The sequence below is a fragment of the Lissotriton helveticus genome, chromosome 7, assembly GCF_964261635.1.
Source record: "Lissotriton helveticus chromosome 7, aLisHel1.1, whole genome shotgun sequence".
NCBI lineage: Eukaryota > Metazoa > Chordata > Amphibia > Caudata > Salamandridae > Lissotriton > Lissotriton helveticus.
This window is the reverse complement of record NC_136068.1, coordinates 1,050,048,205-1,050,075,119: the sequence shown is the minus strand read 5'-3', so window position 1 is coordinate 1,050,075,119 and position 26,915 is coordinate 1,050,048,205. Positions and strand designations below refer to the sequence as shown.

At 42.5% G+C, this 26,915-nt stretch overlaps 1 protein-coding gene across 6 annotated transcripts in view; it reads left to right on the top strand.

Annotated features, from left to right (window-relative positions):
* The window catches only part of DNAH17 (dynein axonemal heavy chain 17), a 12,633,448-nt gene that overhangs the window by 10,812,313 nt on the left and 1,794,220 nt on the right, over positions 1 to 26,915 (top strand). For all 6 annotated transcript variants that reach the window (XM_078653923.1, XM_078653924.1, XM_078653922.1 and 3 more), the window contains 2 exons: positions 11,665 to 11,835; positions 11,965 to 12,087. In XM_078653923.1, the coding sequence (XP_078510049.1) occupies positions 11,665 to 11,835; positions 11,965 to 12,087 (294 nt within the window). The remainder of the gene's footprint in view (positions 1 to 11,664; positions 11,836 to 11,964; positions 12,088 to 26,915) is intronic.

Here is a 26,915-nt window from a genome sequence, read left to right as displayed (position 1 = left end):
ACGTCGTTTCCTCTCTGAATTAGCCAGCAGCGCAGCTCACGCGTTCCTTTAAAACTCCGGGTGATGCTTGCCGTCGAGCGCGGGTTTGCACTCAGTGACTGAGAGCAGCGCTCAGTCTCCCGCCTCGGTGCGGTATGCAAGTCGGGCTCAGGACTTAAGGGTGGGGGCTGTCAAACGGCACCCCCTGGCTAGCCATATGTAGCACGAACACCCCCCTTGTTTGCCCGGACCTGTTGCCTCAGCCGGGAGTGCTGTGTATTGCCAGGGGGCTGGCGGTGGCGGACCTGGGGGCTGCGGAGTCTCCCAGCCTTGATCTTACCTGCTTGGGTTGTTTTTGATCCCGTTTCCTTTCTCCGCCCGGTTCCTCCCTCGCTCTGGCTCCCTGGTTGGTTTTAATCAGGCCCCCTCGGGGGGCAGGGCGTGGATTCCGGCATTAACAGCGCACAACCAAGCATGCGCCTAAAAGTTAGTGCTTAGACACACAGGCATGGTAGCACTAGAATACATTGTTAGAATATCAACTGACATGAATATCGTCTCCTAGAAACCGTTTACTAAAATATCACGCGGACAGCGGGAGGGGGGGCGGGCACAAGGACAGCTGGAGGGGGGCGGGTGAACGGGCTCACAGACAGCGGGAGGGGGGGCGGGCTCACAGACAGCGGGAGGGGGGGCGGGCTCACAGACAGTGGGAGGGGGGGCGGGCTCACAGACAGCGGGAAGGGGGGCGGGCTCACGGACAGCGGGAGGGGGGGCGGGTTAACGGGCTCACGGACAGCGGGAGGGTGGTCAGGAAACAGCCAGCGGGACAGGGACAAAGTGAACAATGAACACAAATATCGGTGTAAAAAAAAAAAGTACACGCCCACAGTCGCCACGTCTTCATGACGTTGAGGAGAGGGAAAGAATCGGCGGAACGCCCACCAATCGCCTCAGTGAATGACGGACAGATCTCTGTTCCAATGGCTAGCCTCCATTTATGGAGCTAGCCAATGGAACAGAGAGGCGGGACTTTTGTCCATACTAGTAAACAAAAGTTTTCGCCCTGCGCGAAAGTCTGCTGCGCAGCTTTCGGCGAGGCGAAACCTAAAAATGAGTATTCTTTATATAGACTTAACACAAGACCACAAACAGAAAAAATCCACGATAATGTACTTAAAATAGACTTAAGATGGTAGAAGTCACTTAGTTCAAGTTGATGATAAATGCGACACCGTTCACAAAAAAGTACCTGGACACGAACGCAAAACAAACAAAAGGTTCACAGAGTTGGAGATGCGTCGGTTACCTTGCTTCGGGGGAGACGATGCATCGCGCCTCAATGCTTGCGCTGAGTAGGGGATGCGTCTTGGTCCTTACTGGAGAGGAGGTGATGCGTAGATTCTCGTACTGCGGCCCGGTTACGATGCGGCAAGATGGCGCCTCGATGCGATGCAACAATACGGTGCGAGGCGATAAGATGGCGCCCTTGATGCGACAACGTGAAGCCAATGCGTGCACGCCCTGCGGCCGTGGGGGGAACTCTGTAACTTTGGAGCCGCGACAGGCCCTGCAACATGCTTCTCCAGTGATGCGACGGCGACCTCTGCGGCTCTCTGTGTTGTCAACGGCAACAACTGGGAAGAAGGCATTGGGGACCACCTGCTCTTCAGACACCAAGTGACACCTGACAGCTGTCACACTGGCTCCGGTGTCTATAAGAGCTTCACTCTATGGCCATTGATGGTCACCCACTGTCTGTATTTTTTAGTGTTATCAGGCAGGTGAGCTTTAGGGACCATCTCAAAGTCTCCTACAGAGACAAAGGACGTTTCTGTGGGTCCCCACCCACCTAGGGTACCCATCACCTCCCCTCCCAGGGCTACACTCACCATCTGATGGGGTGGTGCACGTGGTGGTGCTTTGGAATCCTTCAGGGGACACCGTGCATCATACCAACGGTGGCCCACTTGACCACACGTAAGCACTTGTGGGGGTCCCTCTGAAAAGGTTTACCTGTCGGGCCTCCTGCTTTTTCTCAGGGGGAGTTACTTTGGGGCCCTTTCTGGAACTCCCTCTGTTTACCCTTGCCCCTGCCACTCTTCTGCTGGGGACCCTGCCCACCTTTGGCGGAGTCTCCCACATGACCCTTGTGGACCCTGGTACTGACCCAGCGATCCGCCTCCTCAGCAAGCTTCCTAGGGTTAGTTAACTTGCTATCAATAAGGTGCTGGCATAGCTCTGGAAAACAATTAGAAGACAAGTGCTCCCATGCAAATAAATCATGGAGCGCTTCTAAAGTATCCACTTTGATATCCTTCACCCAATCATCCATAGCTCTGCAAAAGAAAGATACATATTCTATCCAAGTGGTTGCCTCCAGCTTCTTACAATTCCTGAACCTCTGTCTATAGAGCTTCCTTCATGTGGGCATAAGACATCCTATTCTTACTGGGCAGGTCCAACAATGTATCCCTCCCTTCACTCACAAAGTGGCTCCACAACCCCCGCTCCCCAATCGTTCTCAGGGACCTGGTGGGCCAATATTGCTATCTCATAAGCTGCAAACCACTGCTCAATATCTTCATGCTTATAGAAATCTTTGCTGACATCCTTGGGGATATATACCCTGCCTTCTGAAGGCACAGATGGTGCGCTGCCACCAGAGGGATTGATCTCCTAGCCTTTTGCCTTGATCTCTAACTCCCTCAACATTCTCTCATGCTCCATTCTCATTCTCTGTCTCTCGAAGGACAACCTGTTATTCTCTATTTCCCTCTTACCCTCCATCTTAAGCTTAGCCATCTCCAGCTTGTGCATCCTATTTCTCTCCCTGTCTTCCAGCTCTCTGGGGGACAGATCTTTGAAAGAGACTCTACTGCCAGGCGGGGATGGTACCCATTCCCTAGCTTGAAACACTGGCCTATCCAGCTACCCATCTGCTTCCCCAGCTAGCTCCACCAACAGCTATGGGGCATTTCTTGCTTCTACCCAGGCCCTCAGCGCCTTTTGATAGTCATCCTTCTTGGAAATGCCTGTGGTAGCAACTTTCAATTTTCTGCGGAGATGCTTGAGCTGTTTCATATTGTAGGTTTCCAACCTCTCTCCCTCCAAATCTAGATCCATAGATGCAACAGATGCTGGTCCGCTCATGGCAGTAAGAATTGGCAGTTCTCAAGAAAAATACCAGACCAAGGAAAAGGTTCTACGAAAAAAAAAGTATGTGGTTGCGTTTGGTCTGCACTCACTAGTAGTGCACACCAATCACTGTATATGAGTCACAAATGCAAGTCCAAATCCTCACCGCTGACGACCAATGTTAGAACTGGGGGTCTCTAGTTGGCAATGGTATACACCTTTGACCAAATAGGGACCCTTGCTTCTAAGTCAGGGAAAGGGGATTACACTACTGGATAACCCCTGGTCACCCCCTTGGTAGCTTGGCACGAGCTGTTCTCGAAACACTCAATAAAGTTTTTTGGATTGACAAACATTTGTACTGACATGAGGTTTCCTGGATTGACAACAGGAGGCGTCCGAGTAGGAGTGTGATAATTGTGGGGGTGGGGTATAGAGGCTTCTGTACCGTGAAGTGGGCAAATTGTATATCTTCGCTCACGATGCCACAACCCGTAACGCATCACTGATGGGGCAATGTATTGCCTGTCTATGAATTGGCAAAAGCATCAGCCATTTCCAATTAAGCAAAGAAAAATGTTAATCATTGTTTCAAGAATTCCCATAAATGTTGCCCTAGTATTTTTTTGCCAAATTTCCTTTAAATGCGGGAAGGCAATTAACATTTTGCTCCAGGTTTGCATATCTGTACTCTGGGCGTTCTGATTCAATCCGCCCGCTTTGGCACATTGTAAGATGGCGGATGGATTTACTAGCAATACAGAGAAGGTAGTGCCGGTCACATGACCAGCGCGATGACGCGGCACGCACGTACTGCACATAGAGCGTCACTGCAGCCGGCACCCGGATGGTGATGAGACCGAGTTCCACGCCAAACGAGGTCACGGTGAGTGAATTCTTCGAGATACTTTATTAGCGAGACAACAGCATAGGGCTTAGAGTTTCCACTAAGCAAGTATGAGCAGGATAATAGCAGGCAGAGTCAGCCGCTATATAGATAATGACTTGAGTGTAATTTGACGCGATGCGAGCATGTCACCAAGCACATAGAAGTAACGAGGCACTAGGTATTACCGACAGAAACGAAGATGTTACAAACGGTCACTGTCTATCAGATTGGAGGGACATTCGATGTACAGCGGGCAGTTAATGAGCACTACTCACATTCCGCAGTAGTAATACAGATTATATAACCAATATGATATTACGTTAGAAATGGGGAGAGAAGTTGCACATAAAATCTGAAAGTCAGACAAAACATAGAATATAAAGGCTTATTGAAACTAATCATAATACTCTGTTTTACAGACCGACGGCGGCAGTCATATTGACAATCAGTGAGAGAGTGACCAAGCACATACTCACATAAGCATGAGGGTACAGGTATGCCTGCAAAGGGCCTGATATGGGTAAATTGATTATGACAATCCGGTGGGGGATTTTTTAAGACATTGCCAGTTAAAGAAAATGAGTGCCTACTGATGGTGTTGCGCTGAATTCCACTTATGTCTTTTGCAGGAACACTAACAAAATAGGATTATCAGTGCAGGGTGGAGTGACAGACCCACGCCCTGAAGAAATTGCCGTGAATCATCCGTGGGCAATGAAACATGTTGGCTTTTATATGAGCAGACACACAGCACTGAATAAAGGTTCATTAGCCAGTGGGGTCCAGCTCGGTTTTAAATTAGGACAGATGCATCAAAGGATTTGATGTAGTAAGTCCTTTTTCTGGGTCTAGACCTGCGGTACACAAGACTTGTCTTGATGTACAGGCAGGCTTTGACATCCTAGCACCTTTGTCCAGTTTTCTTTTTCTTCTTTTGTGCACTATCACAATTTCTGTTTGGTGTGGTGGACGCTGATGATGAGAACCTAGGTAGCAGGCGAGTACCATCCTGCTGGCCTCCATGGTGTTACTCCTGTGAGGCTCCACCATCCCTTTTCACACATTTTTCTCTCCTTTTTTCCTCTTCACTCACTTGAAGTAGTTCTTCATAGGAGGCGAGGGTTGAGAGGAGAGAGGGTGACAGTGGGGAATACAGAACAACTTTTTAAACCAGTTTTTATTCTTTGAAAGTGGTGACCCAGATCTAGTAGGCACAGACGGCATATTGGTAGTCGCTGCCCCAACAAATATTTTCATTGTTGGCAAAGATTTTGAGGATTAGGCATTTGTGAACACATACAGCAATACAGTGAAAACACCGCAGATGGACAGAACACAGGTTTTATAAAAAAGAGTATTCTTTATATAGACTTAACACAAGACCACAAACAACAAAAATACTTAACATAGACTTAAATATGGTAGAAGTCACTTATTTCAAGTTGATGATAAATGCGACACAGTTCTCACAAAAGTACCTGGATTCGTAACGCAAAACAAACATAAGGTTTGCAGAGTTGGAGATGCGTCGACTCCTTGCTTTGGGGGAGACGATGCGTCGCACCTCAATACTTGTAGGGGATGCATCTTGGTCCTTACCGGAGAGAAGGTGATACGTAGATTCTCATACTGCAGCCCGGTTACGATACGGCAAGATGGCGCCTCGATGCGATGTGGCAATCCAGTGCAAAGCGGTAAGATAGCGCCCTTGATGCAACGACGTGAAGAAGATGCGTGCACGCCGGGCAGCGGGGCGGGCGTGCGGTGAACTCTGTAACTTTGGACCAATGACAGGCCCTGCGACGCGCTTCTCCGATGATGCGACGGCGACCTCTGCGGCAGCGACACACTTCTCCGGTGATGCGTCAGGTAACAGCTTTGACGAAGGCGCGCTTCTCTGGTGATGCGGTGGCGACAAGCTTCTCCGGTGATGCAACAGCTGCGACTGCGACACGCTTCTTCTCGTTGAGTCGCGCTTCCAGCTCCCGGCGACACGCAGGTTTCTGCAGACAGAATTCCGAGCAAGGAACTTCAGAGGGGAGCTGGTGGTGAAGTCTTTTGTCCCTGAGACTTCAGCAGGAGGCAAGCACAAGTTCAAGCCCTTCAAGTAATATTCTTCAAGATGATGAAAGTTCTTTGAAAGTTCCTTCTCCTCTCCTTGGTACTGAAGACACCCTTGTAGGCCAACCCAGCAACACAGCGCATTGGCAGGGGGGGGGGCAGTCCAACTCCTACAGGTTCCTTGGTTCTTCTCCTTGGCAGAGGTTTGTCTTGTTGTTCCAGAAGTGATCAAAAGTCTTGGGGTCTGGGTCCCCATATTTATACTGTAAAATTCTTTATCCTCTGAAGGCAGAGGGGCCTGTACCTAGTCCAAACCAGTGCTGTACAGTCCTGGAGCACTTTGTTTACATGACTCCTTCTTTCCTTTGGCAGGGTGGGCCAGGGCCATCAGACACACCACAGGAGGTGGAGCCAGCATTGTGGAAGGCAGGCACAGCCCTATTCAGGCCCAGTTGCAACTCTTCCCACCACTCTACATGCAGATAGGTCTATTTAGCCCTGAGCTGACTCACTCTGTCTCCTGGAGCCACCCCAGCCCCTGTCACTCACAAACCAGACATATAATACAAAAGCTAGCAGAGGCAGGCCGGATGGTTAGGCAAGAAAATACCTACTTTCTAAAAGTGGTATTTTCAAACACAGAATGTTAAAACCAACTTCACTAAAATATGTATTTTATCATTCTGAGTTCATGCATATTAAATTCGAATTTCTACCATGTTCTCTCAGTCAGTTAGGGTTATAAGTTGATACAGGTAGAATTGTAATAGTGAAAAACGAAAATGCCTGTAATTTACTATTAAAACATGCCACACACACCAGGGCATGTCCTACCTTATACTTACCCTGCCCTTGGGTCTACATTAGGGGAGTCTGATATGAAGAAAAGGGAAGGTTTAGGGACTGGCAAGTGGGTGCACTTACCAAGTCGACATGGCAGTACTAGACTGCACACAGGCTCTGCAATGGCAGGCCTGAGGCACACTTTACAAGCTGCTTTCATTAGTGGCACAACCAGTGTTGCAAGCCCACCAGCAGTATCCGATTTATATGCCCTGGGCACACATGGTGCACTGTACTAGGGTCTGACAAGTAAATCAAATAACTACAATGATGGAGTCACTAATCAACACATCAATTTAACATAGGGAGCACTTGCACTGTGGCACTGAATAGCAGTGGCACAGTGCCCAAAGCATCTAAACCAGCAAAACAGTTCAAAAACAGAGAGGGCAATCAGTAAAACAATGGAAGGGAGACCCACGCCAATGATACCAGGTCTAACAGTGGGCATAACCCTGACCCTAGAAGGCTAATTCTGTCCAAAGCAACATGGAGAAATCTGAAAAGTGGGTTCTACATCAGCTGGCCCAACCTATGTATGGTTCTGGTTGAATGTGGGCACACCTCCTAATCTAACTAATTTTCCCACCTGTCTTGCCACCAAAACGTGGGATCAGGAGAGAGGAGTGGCAACTCCAATCTTTGAAGCCTTTGAAGCTTCCCACCCTGGAATGTCCATCATGCTTGGAGGAGATGTGAACACCTCCGCCCAGAGCAGTCTTTGTTCCTGTTCTCTGAGAGCAAGGGGCCTCACTTCATGTTGTCACAAAACCTGTCTTTGATGGCTCGCTGGTAGAGACCAGTCTGTTGACACACTAGTGGATGGTAGGATTTCAGGGAACACCTCTAAGGCGCCCTCTGTGTGCATTTATTAATAAATCCTGCACTGACATCATTGTGGGTTTATTAAGATGAGGTGTTTGGTACCAAACACCTTGGGGGTACAGTGAAGCCTTCCTGTAGCTGGGGAACTCGTAGTGATAAATGTCCAACCCATGTACTTGTTATGGCTTCCCTGTGCACTGGTAATATCTAAGGGTGAACTTAGACATCACTGGAACATAGCCACTCTCGCAGATGTACCCTCATATAGGTATAGTGCACCCTGCCTTAGGGCTGCAAGGCCTGCCACAGGGGTGTGTTAACCAGTGGTGGCTGCTGCAGTAGGGTGTTGGAGCGCCGCCCCACTGCTTTCTCGCAGTGCAAGAAGAAGAAAATAAAATGGTATTTTAAATACCATTTTATTTTCTGGCTCTCGCGCTGCGAGAAAGCTGAAGGCAGGCATATGCCTGGTTGGGGGCGGGTGGGTTGGGTAGGAGTGGCTTGCACCACTCTGAGCGCCCTAACCGCTTGGTCGGCCCTGGGGCCGACCAAAGCAGTCATGCGCACGCTACATTTTCTCTATGTAGGCTGCATGCAACCTACATAGAGAAAATGGCCTCCCTACAGGTGCCCGGCTGGGCGCTGGCTGGGACTCCCCACCAATCACAATGCTGCCATTGAAGCGTTGTGATTGGTTACAGGAGGGGAGGGAGCATGCCTGTTTCTGTTCAGGAGCAGCATAGGCGGTGCAGACCTGGCCCAGGAGCAGAGGCGGCGCGGACCCGGTAAGATACGTTTAAAATGTTAATTTTTTTTTCTTCCTCCCCCAACTCCAACTTCCCTCTGCGGTAAAGCCAGCACAACTTCCCCCCTCCCCCCTGTATTGCGAGCCGCGACTGTATATTGCAACTTAGCATGTCTTTCGCCGCACAGGCTTTTTCTCTAGCACTTGGCATGGCTGGCTCGGTGCAGGGTGGAGTGAATTTGATTCGGTATTTAAAAACAGGTCAATGGGATGTAGGTAATTTTTCTTAAATAATTACTGAATCGGTAAGTTTCGATAATTACCGAATCGGTATTTACCGATTCGGTAATTGACATTCATTCCTATGGGCCTGGTGGCCCTTAGGAATGAATGGCAATTACCGAATCGGTAAATACCGATTCGGTAAATGGGGGAAACATTGAAGGGGTGCAACAGGGTGTCAAAGTGACACCCTGTTGCACCCCTTAAATGTGTATGGGTGCACATGTTGCAGACATACATGCCCTAAGGGCATGTATGTCTGCAACATGGCACTGTTGGAAAAGCAAAAAAATGCTTTTTCTAAGGTTTTCATTATTTACCACCAACTTCTAGTTGGTGGTAAATAACGAATCCTAAGATGGGAAAAGCACTCATTTGAGTGCTCCCTACATTTCAGATTCGGTAGTTTACCGATTCGTTATTTTTAAGAATCGGTAAATTACCGAATCTGAAATGAAGCCACCTACTTATGAAAAGCCTAATTCCGGTAGGTAACGGCCGAAATTCGGTAATTTCGGCCATTACCGACCGGAATTACGCTTCCTACATATGGCCCTAAATGATTTGCCCAGAATCACAGAATGTTGAGCCGACTCAAACCCGGTTCACAAATTATAAAGGAGACAGCTATGATCAGAATGCCATATCCTCTCTCCACTTCACGTGTGTCCTTAGCCATCATAACCAACCATTTTCCTAATAACAAAACGTGAAAATGCAAAGAATATCTGTGGTGTTTTTAAGAGAGTTGACACATCTGTAAAGTAAGGTATGTTTTTAACTGCACCCTACAGATGAACAGTGACAAAGCCGGTCGGGTAGTGACGTAGCCAAGCAATGAACAAATTTAAAAACTGTTGTCTGCAGTGGTGGTGTCACCGTGCAGCCTGCGCCAACTTCAAACCACACCTTTCAGCCAGTGCCGTTAGTTTGCAGTGTTAAAAAGAAGCGATATTTATTAGGGAGGCTGTAGCTTTCCCGATGCGCAGTTAACGGACAGGTGAGAAGTAAGAAATGACAACTAACAAAACACACGCAAATTAAACCTTTAACCATTTCTCGTTCGATATCGACTTACAAAAACTTACAGCGAGGCTGACGGACACAGCGCGTTTTTCCACTTATACGATTACTCACGCTTTACCAAGATTGATGCCAGTTCCTTAACGCACAACGCCGGACTGTCCTGCTCTCAGCAAGGCTGACGGACACAGCGCGTTTTTTCATTTATACGATCACTCACATTTTACCAAGATTTATGTCATTTATGATTCCTACCACACCACGCCCACGCGCCGTTTCTCCATACCGTGGATACCCCTTGTCCCCGTCCTGAATAAGACCCGCCGCTGAGGACTACATTAACCCTTATGCTATAGGGTCGAAACGTCGACGCCTCCCGAATAGGTCCACACCCTTCACCCGTCCCCCTACACTTGGAAAACAGAAGAGATTACACTGTGAAAATAACAGTCTAAATAAATGTTAAATTTTACTGTACATATAGGGGTAGGCCGCAATTATGATGAGAGACCGTTTTCTATTTTTTTACTGGATCTCATTTACCAGAAAATATTTGTAAACAAATTATTGCCTTTCTTTTCTGCCCTTTTTCTATCTTCTCTCACAAGAGCACTGAACTTTCACATACCACTTCTCTCTCCTGATGATAACCATGTGGATATAACATTGTATATTCCTTCATGAACCATTATGTGTCTGTTTGGATAAAATTCCACATATGATTGATAAAAACTGCGCTTTCAATCATTACCCTAGTGGCCTTTTGAATTTAAATGTATATTGCCTTCTTACTGTACGTGCCTTAGTAGATATATACATCTATCTTTCAGCAAGTGAATGCTACAACTGTAGAAATTCATGCTACGTTAGTCTAGGACCATTTGTTCTTTATACCGACCAATACCCAGGTCCTTTGACTTTATTGGGTTACCCCATTTTTATAATGGCCTGAAAAGGAACAGGCATGCTCCCTCCCCTCCTGTAACCAATCACAACGCTTGAATGGCAGCGTTGTGATTGGTGGGGAGTCCCAGCCAGCGCCCAGCCGGGCACCTGTAGGGAGGCCTTTAGTAGTCTAAATAGAGAAAATGTAGAGTGCGCATGAATGCTTTCGTCAGCCCCAGGGCCAACCAAGCAGTCAGGGCACTCAGAGTGGTGCAAGACACTCCTTGCCCGACCCGCCCACCCGCCCCCAACCAGGCATACCCCTGCCTTCTGCTTTCTCGCAGCGCGAGAAGCACAAAATAAAATGGTATTTGAAATACCATTTTATTTTCTGTTTCTCGCACTGCGAGAAAGCAGTTGGGCGGCACTTCAACGCCCTAATGGAGCGGCCACCACTGTGATTGACTCTGAACATTCCTGCCGTAGTCAATGAATCCTGGTTTAATGTTCATGGATCTGGTTGTACAGAATGATGGGCGGTGCAGAATAGGACACTCTCCCAGATCTCCCTTTTTCCTTATAAGCCACACCACTCCTCTCTAATTTTCAGGAGCCAGTATTGAAAATGGATTTGTCTTGGCGAGTCATACCCTCTCATAGGCCCAAAAGGGGGAAATCTGGAAGTTGAAGACAATCAGTGCAAGGGTAGACTTTTTTGAAAAACTAAAGCTAGTGGCTTCATAAGAGCCTTTTTGGGACTGTAACAAGAAAGAGAAGAGAAAGCGTGATGGACCGTGGCAAGCCTGTCTCCTGTTGGTGTGGGTCGCCTTTGTTAATACCGAAAATGCTACTCAAAGGCATCCACCCCACACGTCATTTTTAATTGCTTCTACACATTTCATTTTTAAAGTAAAGTACTTCAAATGATCAAAGCTGATTATATTTTCAAAATAGTTTTAAATTAGTATCCACTTCTTTTTAATTCATATTATTGCAGGCCTTTAGTGTGGTGTTTGAGCGAGCCATATTCCGCACTGCTCCAGCAGATGAGGTGAAGCAGCGGGTGATCAATCTAACGGATGAGATTACATATTCGGTCTTCATTTATACAACACGTGGACTCTTTGAAAAAGACAAGCTCATCTTTTCAGCACAAGTTGTATTTCAGGTGAGGCCCATCTCCACTATGCACTTATATTGTATATATATATGAATATGGTCCGTCATACTTACCTGTTTTCTTATGAATAACATTATGCTTTAGTGAAAACTCCTTTTTGTTTCAATATTTCTCCAGATATTGATAATGAAAAAGGAGGTGCAACCTGCTGAATTGGACTTCCTCTTACGCTTTCCATTTAAAGCTGGCCTTGTTTCTCCAGTGGATTTTCTCTCAAACCAAGGATGGGGTGGAATCAAGGTTAGCTAATTTTACAGGTCTTGCACTTGGTCTTGTCATGCTTCTATTTGATAGGAATGTTCATAATTATAATTCCAATTTTGTATTTGGATAGCATGATTTTCTTTTTAACTTCTGATCCGTTCGGTCTATCATGCCAGACAACCCTTACCTGCTTTTCCTCAAAACCTGAAAATATATATTTTCTATTTATTGTGCATATTTGGGATATTTGTAAGTCGCCTTATAGAATCACCTAATAAATCCATGCAAGCTGCAAGAGTGTGCTTCCAGCAAACGTTTTAGTGTCTCATATTTTGTGCAAACACTGTAACATCGATTGTGGAACAGACCTGTATACCTCTCAAAACTGGGCCCGCGTTTTAAAAATGAAATTAATCTCTTTCGTAAAGCTGAGCCCCTGTGGCTCACCAGGTAATTTGGTTTCTTTCACACTTGATACCCAGAAGTGGTATCCCACTCACACTGAGCAAAACTTTTCTTAAACTAAAGTCTTTCTTCCTGTTACTGCCCTTTTGTTTTGCCAGGCAAATGTCAAAGGGAGTTCCTGACTATTTGTTGGTTGCCTTGAAGAAATGAGATGCCAAGTACGTAGAATAATAATACTACATGGGTCTCGTTTACAAGCCCATTGTGCCGCCGGTGCGTCACTCTTTATGACGCACCAGCGACCCAATGGGCTTGCCCATATTTACAAGGCAACGTAAAGTCACTCTGCGTGAAAAGCGCATTCCATGGGTGTTGCTGTGAGTTTTCACACGCATCATCCATGGAACCTGACACATTCCCACATGGACAGCATTTTTGTAAAGCTGGGAATGGGTCAGAATCTTATGCTTCCCTAGGGGAGGCATAGGAGTGATGCAACAAGGAGAAACTTTTATTTCTCCCCCGTTTTTTTTCCCATAGAAAGAGGCAAATGCCATCAATGATTGTCTTTGTGCAGGAACAATCTTCCCAGCAACGCAGGCACCCTTGCAAAATGTCGCATGGGTGCCTGTGCTGGCGAATGGCAGCCAATTAAGCGCAAGCGCAGGGAAAAGCAAACAGATGCGTCGTATTGTTGTTAATACGTTTCATCCGTGTGCTTTGAAAATTATGCGGCTCGGAGCAGCGAAATGGCTTGCGGCGCCACACTGCCTCATTTTCTTGTAAATAAGACCCCAAAAGTGGAGAAAGCAGATATACTTAGACGGAATCTCCTTTATTCCTATAGGGACTGAAGAAATTTGGCCTTTAGAGGATTTAGGGGAGAGGACCCAAAACCAAGCTTGGTTTACCATTCTGTAAAACTGGCAAATAAAGCATTGGTTAGCTGTAACAGACTGGAACTCCATTATGGTGCTGCAAAAGATAGGAAGGAAATTTGCAGGGATGCTGACTTGATTCATAAAGGATGATTTGCCAGCTACTGTTCGCTTCACTTGGGAAAAGATGCTGAGAACTGCTTGCGTGCAAGATTTACTCTCTTGCTACGGACACAGGAGTGTTAACTCTTACTTTATCTTGATTCTCGAGAACTAAGAGGTTTCCGCCAAAATGAGCCAAATGAGTTGGCCTTTTCCTAACCTCCAAGGCTATGAATGTATGAATGTCCAAATCTTTCTCATCGGAACTTGTCTGCTTTGGGACTTTTTTCTCCTGGGGTACTGTGGAAGAAACCTAGGCAGCTTGTAAGAAAAATCTTTGGCTGTGGACCTGTTGGGAAGTAGGTAGTCGGAAAACGTTGTTCCCTTGCCCAAGCATTTTTTTCTAAAAGTGTGGCAACATTTGGAGCACCAGGAAGGATGTTTTACAACTTGTAGGAATGGACGACACTTGAACATGTTTTAATCTCTGAGTGACTGGAACAAGGTTGAATGCTTATCCAATGATTACATATTACATATCCCCAGCTTCTACATGTTCCTACTTTGCCCTTTTCTGCGCTTTTCAGTATGATGTTCCATCCTGCTACTTACCCACAAAAGCAAGATATGCCGTTTTGCAAAGTGTTGATAAGCTAGATTCTTACATCCTTGCCCTGCTGGAAATTAGAATTCAAAAAAAGTAAAACAGTTGACTCGAAGACATCTGAGACTTTGCTTGACCTCACTGCATTGATGGTCGACTGCAGAACGTGTTTAGGATCCAATCAAACACTGAATAACCTTGTTTGGCTTCTAATGCTGTTCTCTGAATTATGTTTAAATGTATTTATAACTTGTGACCTTCTTATCCCAGTTTACCCATTTTAGGGTCTTTTTAACCCCTTTGCTGCCAGGCCCCACCCTCCCACTTTCCAGTGCCACACATTTTTTTGGCTGTTTGGCATAGTTCGTGCTTCGGCCCCCATAACTTTTTGTCCACATAAGGTATCCACGCCAAATGTACGTCCTTTTTTTCCAACATCCTGAAGATTCTAAAGGTACCCACGGTTTGTGGATTCACCTGGAGGGGACTGAGAAATTAGCCATTTGTAAAAAAAATGGGAAACGTGCTGCAGAAGAAAGCGTCTGTTTTTTAATCTACAAATGATATCAACAAAAGGTTTGCAGTGATAAAAACACCATCTTCCGGGCTTTCAGGAACAGGCACACTTTTGTCAGAAAACCAACATTTTCTACACAGTTTTGGCATTTTATTGAGACTTAGCCTGTTTTTCCTATTTTTTGTGCTTTCATCCTCACACATTTTCCTCACAGTTCTGTGATGGAAAGCTCTGGAACCTGTGTGGGGAGGCCTAGTGCTCATGGCGGGAAACACCCAAAAGCGCATCATGATCAGATCAAAATTTTCCAGTGAAAACAGACCCTTTTTTAGGTCAAGCCTAGAGCAGCGCATGCGTTGCTTGCTCGACTTTTAGTAAGGGGGTTTTCAATGTGCTACCCACAAGCTTTTGCTGGCCTCAAGCTCGCCTGCACGCTTGCGTGCACGCGCGCACCCGCCATCTGCCTTTCTTATATCTTTGTCCGCATCGCTGGCCATTACTTTCACTTTCACGGCCGCGCGGCCTTGTCACTTTCACAGCAGCGCGGCCATTGCTTGTTTGTTTTTCCATCTGTACTGGTTTGAATAATCCTAACTCCTTCCACACTGCATTGACACGCCACACCACAAGGGCCTCCGAGGGTGGCTTCTTAATTAGCCTGAAACGCGCGGCCCGGTAATTGACTCATTGCAGAAAAAACTCCGGAAAAGATAGACGCCTCTCTCGTCTCCTCTCCAGACCGGCTGACATCTGCGGCCTGGTCGTAATACAATCCTGCTATCCTGCTCACACGGGTAAGCCTTTCAAGAATCTGTGTAGGTGCCCCCTTTGGCATCTACACGTAAGCCTTCCCTCCACGCGGGGGAAGCCTGTTTGCTCGCGGGTGTAACTACGGGATATAATGAATGTCCTGGGCTGCCATTTCATACAAAGGGCACACAAAGAGGACTGCGGGTATCCCGCTCTCTCACATCTTGCGGGTTTCCCGCTCGCTCACATCTTATAAAATAATTTTTCTTGGGGCTCCTGATTCAGATAATGGGCATACATAGAGGTCTGCGCTTCAGCTCTTATGTTTTGTTTATTCTGGAGCCTCACTCCACTGATCACCCAATTCTTGTATACGCCAGCTACATCGTTCGATGCGAGGGGAGCATGATAACTATTGAAGTAGTTCTCTAGATGTGATTTTAATGTTACAATGCTACATTCCTACAATATGAAAAGGGGTCTACTTATACATGCCAGTGCACCTCTAAAACAACACCAGTGACAGCCTACTTACCTCCCAGATATGGCAGAGAGGGTCACTCACTGCATCCCTCTCTACACAGGTTCTAAACTAGGCCCCATATTAATCTATAGCTCTTCCGACCACCACACTGGCATTTACCTTGCCCAGGGGAGATATTCTCTTTAGTTTTTTACAAGACAGCCTACTCACTCCCCAGATATGGCAAAGAGGGTCACTCACTGCATCCCTCTCCACACAGGTTTTGTACTAGGGGACTGCTGCTTGTGACCGTTATCTTCATCAGTGCCTCTAGACTGAGGTTGCAACCTGCCCCCCTGGTGTGGGTACTCCAAGGATTAGTTTCATTTTCCTGTCTCTCTAACTAACCTTCTATTGCAATCAGATGGGAAGTAACTGACTCCAAACCATGATCGGATGGAACCACCCCTGCGTAACGCACAGGACTGTTAAATTCATATCCGCCTCGTCGTGGGGTGAGAACCTTTTTGAAACCAGAATAATCTATATAAAACAGTTTTGGAAAATATATTTTTTTGATCAATTGCTTTTTCTCTCACCAATAGTGCCAGGCTGGGCCCCACTGTGAGTGTCCTTTTTCCTTCATTCTCTCAACCCTGTCTTGAACCACTTTACTTCCCTGGGGTTTCCACCGATCACATTGGAGGTCCAGTGGCACTATCCAGTTTTTTTTTCAAACAGGGGCCAACTGAGCCATGTATGACTTCCCCCTTTTTCTGTTTTGGCAGTTCAAGTAATTTTCCCTTATCACTTTATTTCAGGTGTTCAATATCATATGGTCTTGATGATACCTTTGCAGCCCTTTAGCATTGTACTAGAACTCTGACTTTCTATTTAAACATATTGTACCGTGGTCATTTGTTATCCATAGAAACCTTTTATACTACTCAGTAACACTCCCCCTTTTTTCTAAGGTTCTATTTCACTTGGGAAACCGTGCACTTGTTTGTCCGCAATTTTTGTTTGCAAAATATCACCAACCCAGTAAAAGCGTCTTTTGGAAATTCTACCCAGTGTGTGATTCAGTTTCATTTTCTGACATTCACTTCCCACATAAATATATGCCATTGGGCTTTTTATTTATCAAGCATCTAATACATAGGCCCCAGGAACCATTGCTCCCTGATATGATTGATATCCGGGTTCCATGTGAGAAGGGTAACCGTTGTTTCGGATACATATGGTGTTTCAGCCCGCTTTTACTATACAAACCCCATCAATTTCACTCATTGAGCTACGCACGTAAAAAAGAAGTCTTCACAGAAGGAACATTTGTAAAGTAAAGTCTGATTGCATGTAAAATCCGAACAATGCACTGCTGTTCCATGAGTTCATGCAGCAGATCAGTTTTTGGTGTTATGTTTTCTGGTACCCGAGTATCTGTCTCTCTCTCCATACTACAGAATAGTTGCGGGCACTAGGCCTAGCCACACAAGTGAGGTACCATTTTTGTCGAGAGACTTGGGGAAATGCTGGGAGGAAGGAAGTTTGTGACTCCCTGCAGATTTCAGAACTTTCCATCACAGAAATGAGAGGAAATAGTTTTTTTAATATTTTGTTTTACAAAATGTAGGGTTTGCAGGCGATTCTGGGTAACAGGACCTGGTGAGAGCCACACAAGTACATTACAAAACAAGCATTGGCATAGCCAATAGGTCTCGCCTTTGGGACTTTATAAGCATTTAAACTATTATATAGCAGTACATACAGCCTAACTTCTCTCCTCCCATCTGTGTCTTTCACCTTCCGGTAACTAACATGCACCACAAATGTACTAGGCCCAACCAAAAAAGAAAAAAAAGGAACAAGGCACAATGATTCAAATGCCCAACCCTTACACAACAGACAACACAGCCTGCATGCTTGCTGACAACTGGGTTCGGAAAGCATGACACTTTTTTTAAAGTTAGGGAAGGCAGAGAGTCATTTCCTGAAGGACGATCAACTATTAACCGTTGCGTTTGTCCTGCTGATTACAACACTGTGGGAAACTCTTATCTTGGATCTATACAGCACAAAATGACATCTGACCTCTAATAATTTCAAAATTAAAACTTAATGATGGTCGCAGCTATTATCCAACAGAAACATAAATTTACTGTTCTAGAGATCAGTGGTATACCTCGGGTTGACAGCCTCATCTTAAAATTGGAATCCACCAAGTCCCCCTTTATCTGTGCCCTCTTCTACCGACCTCCTAATCACATGCCCTTATTCCCTTACTACGAGGCGAATTACTCTCCCAGTTAGTTATCAACCATGCCAGGAAAATTATTCTCGGAGATTTCAATTACTGGCTCTCTGATACACACGAGATTGTCAGCTCCGTCGAGTTCACTGACCTTCTATCAGGCATGAACTGTATCCAACATATGCACAAGGCTACCCATGCCAAAGGGCACATCTTGAACCAAGTCTGGACCTCCAACCTAGAAATAACACCTCCATTAGTTTCCCCGTGCACATTGTCTGACCACCATTTTATTACATTCAGTATGGCCTGCATCGCTCCTATTAAACATCCCTTGGCGGGTAACTTCCTGGCCAGAAACTGGAAGCAGGCCAATATTGGCAACTTCTGCATGCTTTTAACAGCTACCTCTCCTACTGAACAAGGCTCCCTTTGTCATCAGGCATTAAACCTCGATCAATGGCTTGAATCAGTCAGTAATAAGGTTGCCCCCTTTAAGAGAACCAACCTTAAACGCCCCCATGATGCCCAACACTGGTTCTCCGACGACCTGAAAAGGAAAAAACTGGCACTCAGACAAGCAGAGCGCCGATGGAGGCAAGCTTATGCACCTGGGGAGAGAATCGTCTATGTAGCCTTGCTAAAAAATTACAAAGACTCTATCCTCCAGACTAAGACAATCTATTTCTCTTCGAAAATTACGAATTCAGCCACGAAAACTAAAGACATTTTCGCAATAGTTGATGAGCTTGTGCAACCCGACGGAGTGATAGCTAAATCTGTCCCCTCTCAAATATTATGCGACTCCCTGAATACGTTCTTTATTGACAAAATCACCTCCATTAAAAACAACATTCCCACGCCCACACCCCCAACCACCCTTCCTATTATATGTAAAAATCCCCTCACGCGTGACCAAATTCCCCTGATCTCCAAAGAAGAGTTTCTGGTTCTTTCTAAAAAAGGTGGAAACTGGCTCCCCCAATGATTGTTAGAAAGAAGGGGACCCCTATAGATAACTGTTGCACCTGCTATACATAGGGAACAAACTGAGTTAGAAAACGTCTATAGCAAAGTGACAAAATCAAATTAATTTTAATTTTTTAGTTGATATAGTTTAAGTATAAGATTGAAAATAAAAAGTCCAACTGTGTGTAAATCATTTCAAAACACTGAAGTCTTATCTTTTGATTTTATTATTGTGTATTGTATATATCAAGCATTTCTTTGAAGATTTACATATATTATATTCTTTTTTTGTGTATTTCTCTTTTGTTTTTTTGTTTTCTTAAGATTATTTTTCTATATAACAAATGATCAGTTAAAAACATGTAGGAAAAAATATACAACCAATAGACATAATGCTGAATACAGTGTTGAAGGCAAAGCGGTAGATGTCACAACGCGCGTTTCGGCTCTTGAGCCTTCTTCAGGTTACCGTCTACTGCTCTATGGGTTATAAAAAACATATCTCAATAACTTTACATGAAAAAGACGTATTATATACAGTGACAAAAACATATTATTTACAGTGGACTTCACTATATACATTTATTATATATATTTGATCAATTTAGTGTCTTCTTAATCGCAGCAAGGAAACAATAGAATGGAGAGGAATATCCACATCTATATAGCAGAACAGTGGGCATTATTTAACGGGCACGTCTAGCAGATATATACATATCTATAACATCAATATCTTGGTCATTTTCTTTCTATTTTATAGTTCACACATATTGTATGTCAGTAGATGGATAAACATTTCTCAGATATGACAGTCGCAATGGGATCTCAATTCTTATTATCTAAACATAACATGTTTCAGATCAATACTAAAAGAAAACCGGTTATAGGTTTTTGAAAACATCATCAAATTAATCAGGTTTCTGAACATATTTGGAGCGAGCCTTTCATTTGCACCAATATTTCAGTGATGGCATAACTATATGCTTAGACTTTTTTGCTTATCACATAGGTTAAGGTAAATGCCTTGAGAAGATCCACGGACATCATGTGCAAAATTATAGCAGTGCTTTACAACATAATTTAGTTGCAACATAACTTAATGTTTGGGCACAGCAAGAAAAATCCAAAAGATTTCTAATGTTTCAACTCTCTAAAGTTGACTACTTGGTTTGTGGTTACAACCCATAATCATTCTCATACTTACAAAATTTTATGCGAACTCAAAACTTATTCTTAGCTCATACATGAAACAGGTGGATCGATATTTGGAATGTCTTGGTATCTATAAAAAGATATAGAGCGGCAGAGTCTCAGATGTTAAGCCAATATTCAGCGTCCGAGATGTGCATATAGTCTCCACTTAGTCATAATTAAACAACAAATTATCTTTACATCCTTGATTCTTACTATTAAATAATGTAATGAATAATTCCTTTGTACCTTAATACTCAGATGGTTGAGATCCAGAAGCGTATGTGTAATATTTGTTGATGAATGAAGATGGTATCTATTAAATAATCATAAACATGTATAAATGCATGTTCATTAAAAGATTCTGTGGGAAACAGATTATGTCAAAAATATCATATAATTACCTAGTGATCTTTAGTATACGTCCTGTTTATTTTTTATATACTTTCAAGATACTTGATATAATGTAGATCTGAACTTCCTGGACAGGAGAGATGGAAATAGGAAATATCTATGAACATTTTTTTCTTTAAGACCAGATGGTGATAGTACTAATATCGGCTTTAAAGTGCATGTTGCGTGATATCAGTTGAACTAATAAGCATATATACCTTTATTGTGGAGGTATAGCAAAAATGTAATGATGGTAAACGATAAATTCAGCACAAAGATCAAATCGTATCTGTGGATAAAGCATATGTATGAAGATGTTTTAGTTATTTTGTCCAATCACAACGACACCTGTGTCGTTATTAACAGGAGTCTATCATATCAAGAAAAAAGTTACCTGGAGATGGCTATGAACTTGTTTCCCGAGAGTTGGATTCTATTTAGCCGATGACAATCATAATGCCATATCTATAGGAAAAGGATATATATTTATAGAGAAAATTAACTTTCCGCTTTTGGAGGCTTTTATTTAAACTATATCGCTATATAATAATCCATCTACAGCGAATAGATTTACATATATCTTTTATAAGTTTCTATTATTCAGGGGAATTATTATTGCTTACACTCATTCATAAATTTGTGAGAACTAGATTTATATGGCACCGCTTTTGTACGTTTAATTTCAAGGCTATTAGCGCGCACCAACACAATTTTAATTCGAGAGTGTGTGCAAGCTAAATAAATACCGCAATGATCATGTACGTTTAAGTTAGAAAAATATTTCTTCGCATGCACCCATAAATATAAAGAAATGTGATGTGAAAGTCTTTAAAGGTATGCTGATAAATTCACAAAAACACAGCGAGCTTTAACGCCGTAAATATTGTCTTACCTGTGCGAAAAACGTTGATGGTTTCTAACTCCCGGTACGAAAAAATGGTCGACTGCCTGTGAGTGAGAACGCTCAATAGGGACAGCCGCTTCGCAGTAGTAGGCTGCTTTATATTATGCAGGTGACATCAATTAAGAAAAAGAAAAAGGGTAGATGTAGAGATGGGACTGACGCTACATTTCGGAGGTGGTAAATGTATTCATTGGGTTCGAAGTTTGAGGTAGAGATAGGACAATTGGAACGTTATAGACCGGATGTTTAAAGTAAAAATAGGACAATGGGAACGTTATAGACCGGATATGAGGGTTTAAAGGTAAAAGCATAAAAAATAAAGAGGGGACTAGTTGATTCCTCGGAAGAGTCTGAAATGGATTTTCACGAAAAATAATAAAGATAGAAAAACTAGATAAATTATTAAGATGATGTTGATGACATGCCACTAATAAAGAGCGTTGTTGTATCGATCAGCAGTGAAGTAAAGATAATTTTTTTAATATAAAAATAATAATGAAATAAATAAATGAAAAAACAATCGAATTATGCAAGGCATTTCAGACAGAAACTGATATATGATTTTATTATCGATCAGTGATAAAAGGGGAAAAGCATAAATAATAATTATGATATGTTCCACTCCTAAGAGAGATGAAGAACAGTCGATAGAACATGATAAACAATGTACAAATGACTTTGTATGAATAGTTCCCATGGATACACTGACAAAATAATTATTCGCTGTAACCACACTCCAATATGTTTATGATGTAAGCACTATATATCTATATATTTCACATGGTATCGCGGATTCTCACAAACTCTTCATCTATTTCTAGATTTCTATTTATCAGAATTTCTACATGTGTGGTGTGCCTACATAATGATAGTATAATGTGGGTCATGATTTTTGGCTAAGCGTATGTGTTGGTTATTAAGATTAATTGGTGTTTCTTAATATTGATACACACATGTTCAACAAATGATCCATATCTAGAGTTCTGCTGTATTAAATAATTGCTTGATCCCAAGGGATCTCAGAGTTTAATCCATTGTTGACAGTATTGAACATAAATATATGGTAAACTTCTCGCTTTTTTCTGATTTTGTCACAGCAGAGCCCTGCTGTGGGTGTAATTTTTTCCAATATATACCAACGTATATCATCTGGTGAGTGTCGTTTTTCTACATAGTGGCTTACCAATGGTGCACTCATTTTTTGTGTGCGAATAGCAGATCTATGCTCAGTCAGTCTAGTATTCATACAACGAGAAGTTTCCCCTACATATGCCTTTTCACATGGACATAGAAGCACATATACCAGGTTTTTGGTTTTGCAATTTGTCATGCCCTTATTTGCAACAGTTATTCCATTGTGGCAGAAAAAACTGGCCTCTATGGCAAGTGGGCATGACTTGCACATTCCACATTTGAAGTTTCCATTAACCGGATGTGAGTCACTAATGCTTCGTTGCAGAAGTGGTTTATCTTTTGGCATTCGTGATCTCACTACTATGTCTTTAAGATTTCTATTTTTGCGATAGGCAAACATGGGTTTTTGTAGAACCTCTGTTGCTTGTTTGTTGATGTTTAATAGATGCCAGTTTTGAGCAGATGATCTGTCTTATCCTCTCATTAAGGACAGAGTGTCTTGTTACAAACACTAGATTTTGATCATTGGTATTTGAATTGCCTGCAAGTAGCTGTTGCCTATCATAAAAACGTGCTCGTTTGTATGCATGACGGATAATACGGTGTGGATATCCGCGGTTTTTAAATTTGGCCTTCATTTCTTCAGCTCTTCGATCATAATCCGAGATTTTTGTACAATTACGGCGCAATCTTAGAAATTGCCCAAAGGGGATTGCATTTTTTTGAATTAATGGGTGGTAGCTGGTATGATGAAGAATAGTGTTCCGAGCAGTAGGTTTTATGTATAGGTCTACATATAACTGTCTATTCTCGTGTTTGATCATAATATCCAAGAACTCAATCTCTACTTTACTGTAATGAGATGTAAATTGCAAATTATTGTCACAAAGATTGAGCCATTGTATAAATTCCAGTAAGACTGGTAGATCGTCATTCCAAACAAAAATGATGTCGTCAATATATCGTGACCAGAATAGGACTGTTTCAAAGAAAGGGGCTTCCTCTTTGAAAATATATTGATGTTCGAAAAATGCTACATAAATGTTAGCAATAGTGGGAGCACAAGAGGCTCCCATACTGACTCCTTTAGTTTGTTTGTATAGGGACCCCCGAAATTCAAAGATGTTTTCTTTGAGTACAATAGATAAACAGTCCAGAATGAATCTACTGTCACAGTCCACTTGGTAAGTATCTATAAACCACTCAACTGCAAGAAGGGCTCCTTCATATGGTATGTTGGAATATAGATTTTCCACATCAAGGGTAACTATGGCTCTGCATTATAGGGCTTATCCTCTAAGAGATTAATTACTTGACTAGTGTCTTTTATATAGCCTGGTGTCAGTTGTATATAGGGGCGTAAAATGGCATCCAGATATTTTGAGATTGGCTCGGTCACAGAGCCAATGGTGTTAACAATGGGTCTAAGTGGAGGATTTAGCGCATCTTTATGAACCTTAGGGGTTCCATAGATGCATGCCAGTTTAGGTGATTCCACATTAAGATATTCAAATTCTTTACGACAGATGATATCATCATTGTATGCTTGAACGGTTAACCGTCCAATTTTGGATTTAATAGCCCCTGTCGTATTTCTGGCTATCTTAGTGTAAAATCTTGTATCACTCAGCATACTTTCGATTTTATCAATGTAGTTCTCGGTGTCCATGATTGCTATCCCTCCACCTTTATCACAGCACTTAACAGTGACACTGGTGTTTTTTCTTAATGTATCCATAGCTAAGTGCTCATCATGTGTGATATTGAAAGGTGTTTTAGGGATGTATTTGGTGGCATGTAAGAGGTTGTTATATACCACTTTTTCAAATATCCCCACTTCAGGTGGTATCTGATCAAGTGTTGGGGTAAACACAGATCTGGGAGCTAAACCTGATTTGTTATTTTCCTGATTGTTGGTGTAGTTGTCTTGAAAAAAGAACTTTAGTCTCACTTTGCGTAAGAATGTCATTAGATCGGTAAAAAGTTCAAATTTGTTTATACCGGCATGAGGGACAAAAGATAGTCCCTTTGATAATAGGGATATAGTTGATTGATTCAATCTATTTTTGCTTAAATTAAAGATAGGGATCGTCTCTATGGCCTCCAGTATTTTGCATTCCTTGTCTCCAGGAATTGATTGGAATTCCCTTGAGGTCCCTGGAATTGCTGGGGGTAGGAGGCTTCTGACTGGTACTGGTGGGAACTCCCTTGAGGTCACTGAAATTGTTGAGGGTATACGACTTGTGGTTGGTATGATATTGGTTGTTGAAAAGGTTGTTGTTGATACTGTTGTTGATTGTATCCCTGATTTCGGGGCCTCCAATTGTTTCTGTAGTTGAAGCGCCTCCCTAAAAAAGGGCGTCTGTTTTGCCTTCCTACGTATCCATGACCTCTAAGGTCAGGGGCAAATGATCCATCATCACTGCCAGAACTAGATGAATTAGAAAATGTTGTAAATTTTCTGTTAACGTTGGAACTACCTTGATTAGGAATAGGATCATTATTTTCATCTATTTGTGTGTAGAACCCATCTGCAAGGTAGGGGTATACACGTTCTTTACTGAAATATCGGATGTCTTTTTGCAGTTTGTCTGCCTTACGTTTGATCAGGTAGTCGCTATATGAGTTCAGCTCTTTTTCAATTTCATCAAGTGCTTTTTTGGCATCTGATAACGATGGGGAAGATTTAATTTTTGATTCTAGCTCTTCAATATCTTTAAGTAATTCTAAAATCAGCTGTTTTGCCGTTTCTACAATTAGCATCATAAGGTCTCTCGAGCAACGGTTCGCGATGCGAGACCATTTCTCTAAGAAATCCTTGATGTGGGCAAATAAGCCAGGTATATTTTTTATTTGGAGACCCTGAGGAATGATGCCCGCTTTGAGATAATGTAACATATATTCGCCATGAAGCTCAATACGTTTAGTTTTTTTCTTCAAAGCCAAGAGCTTAATTAATTCCGAATTATCAACCATATCGTTTGTTGTTCTTTTGTCAAATGAAGCTGATGACCCTACCATAGACATAAAGTCCGCATCAGTGAAGCCAAAAGTTTCAAGAGTAGCCATATTTATGATCGATAATGTCTTATACTTGGTGGAGTAATATTACTAGTGTATAATGATATATACACCTATGTGTAGGAAGAAAGTTATTAGTATCCTACCCAATCTGTCATCATATACGAGTATAAATATTTTAGAAAATTATTAATGTTCTGCCCAATTTGTCAGTACCAAAGGTATATATCTATTGTGAATTTATATCTTAAAATTACACAGTGCAGAGTTCCTAATATCTATTTATAGTTCAAAAATAGTGCTTATAGTTTTTAGAAAAAGCACTATGTATTACATTCACAATGCTCCTTTATAATCTAGTTAGTAGTTAGTGCAATACATACACATGCTGCCCAAGAGTTCCTTGCTGTAGAATAAGACACAAAGATATATATTATATTGTAACAGACACATTCAATTAAAACACAGATATTTTAACAAAACACACTAGCACATCCCCTCATAGAACAGGCTATGAGTTTACAAATAATTAGAAAGAAGGGGACCCCTATAGATAACTGTTGCACCTGCTATACATAGGGAACAAACTGAGTTAGAAAACGTCTATAGCAAAGTGACAAAATCAAATTAATTTTAATTTTTTAGTTGATATAGTTTAAGTATAAGATTGAAAATAAAAAGTCCAACTGTGTGTAAATCATTTCAAAACACTGAAGTCTTATCTTTTGATTTTATTATTGTGTATTGTATATATCAAACATTTCTTTGAAGATTTACATATATTATATTCTTTTTTTGTGTATTTCTCTTTTGTTTTTTTGTTTTCTTAAGATTATTTTTCTATATAACAAATGATCAGTTAAAAACATGTAGGAAAAAATATACAACCAATAGACATAATGCTGAATACAGTGTTGAAGGCAAAGCGGTAGATGTCACAACGCGCGTTTCGGCTCTTGAGCCTTCTTCAGGTTACCGTCTACTGCTCTATGGGTTATAAAAAACATATCTCAATAACTTTACATGAAAAAGACGTATTATATACAGTGACAAAAACATATTATTTACAGTGGACTTCACTATATACATTTATTATATATATTTGATCAATTTAGTGTCTTCTTAATCGCAGCAAGGAAACAATAGAATGGAGAGGAATATCCACATCTATATAGCAGAACAGTGGGCATTATTTAACGGGCACGTCTAGCAGATATATACATATCTATAACATCAATATCTTGGTCATTTTCTTTCTATTTTATAGTTCATACATATTGTA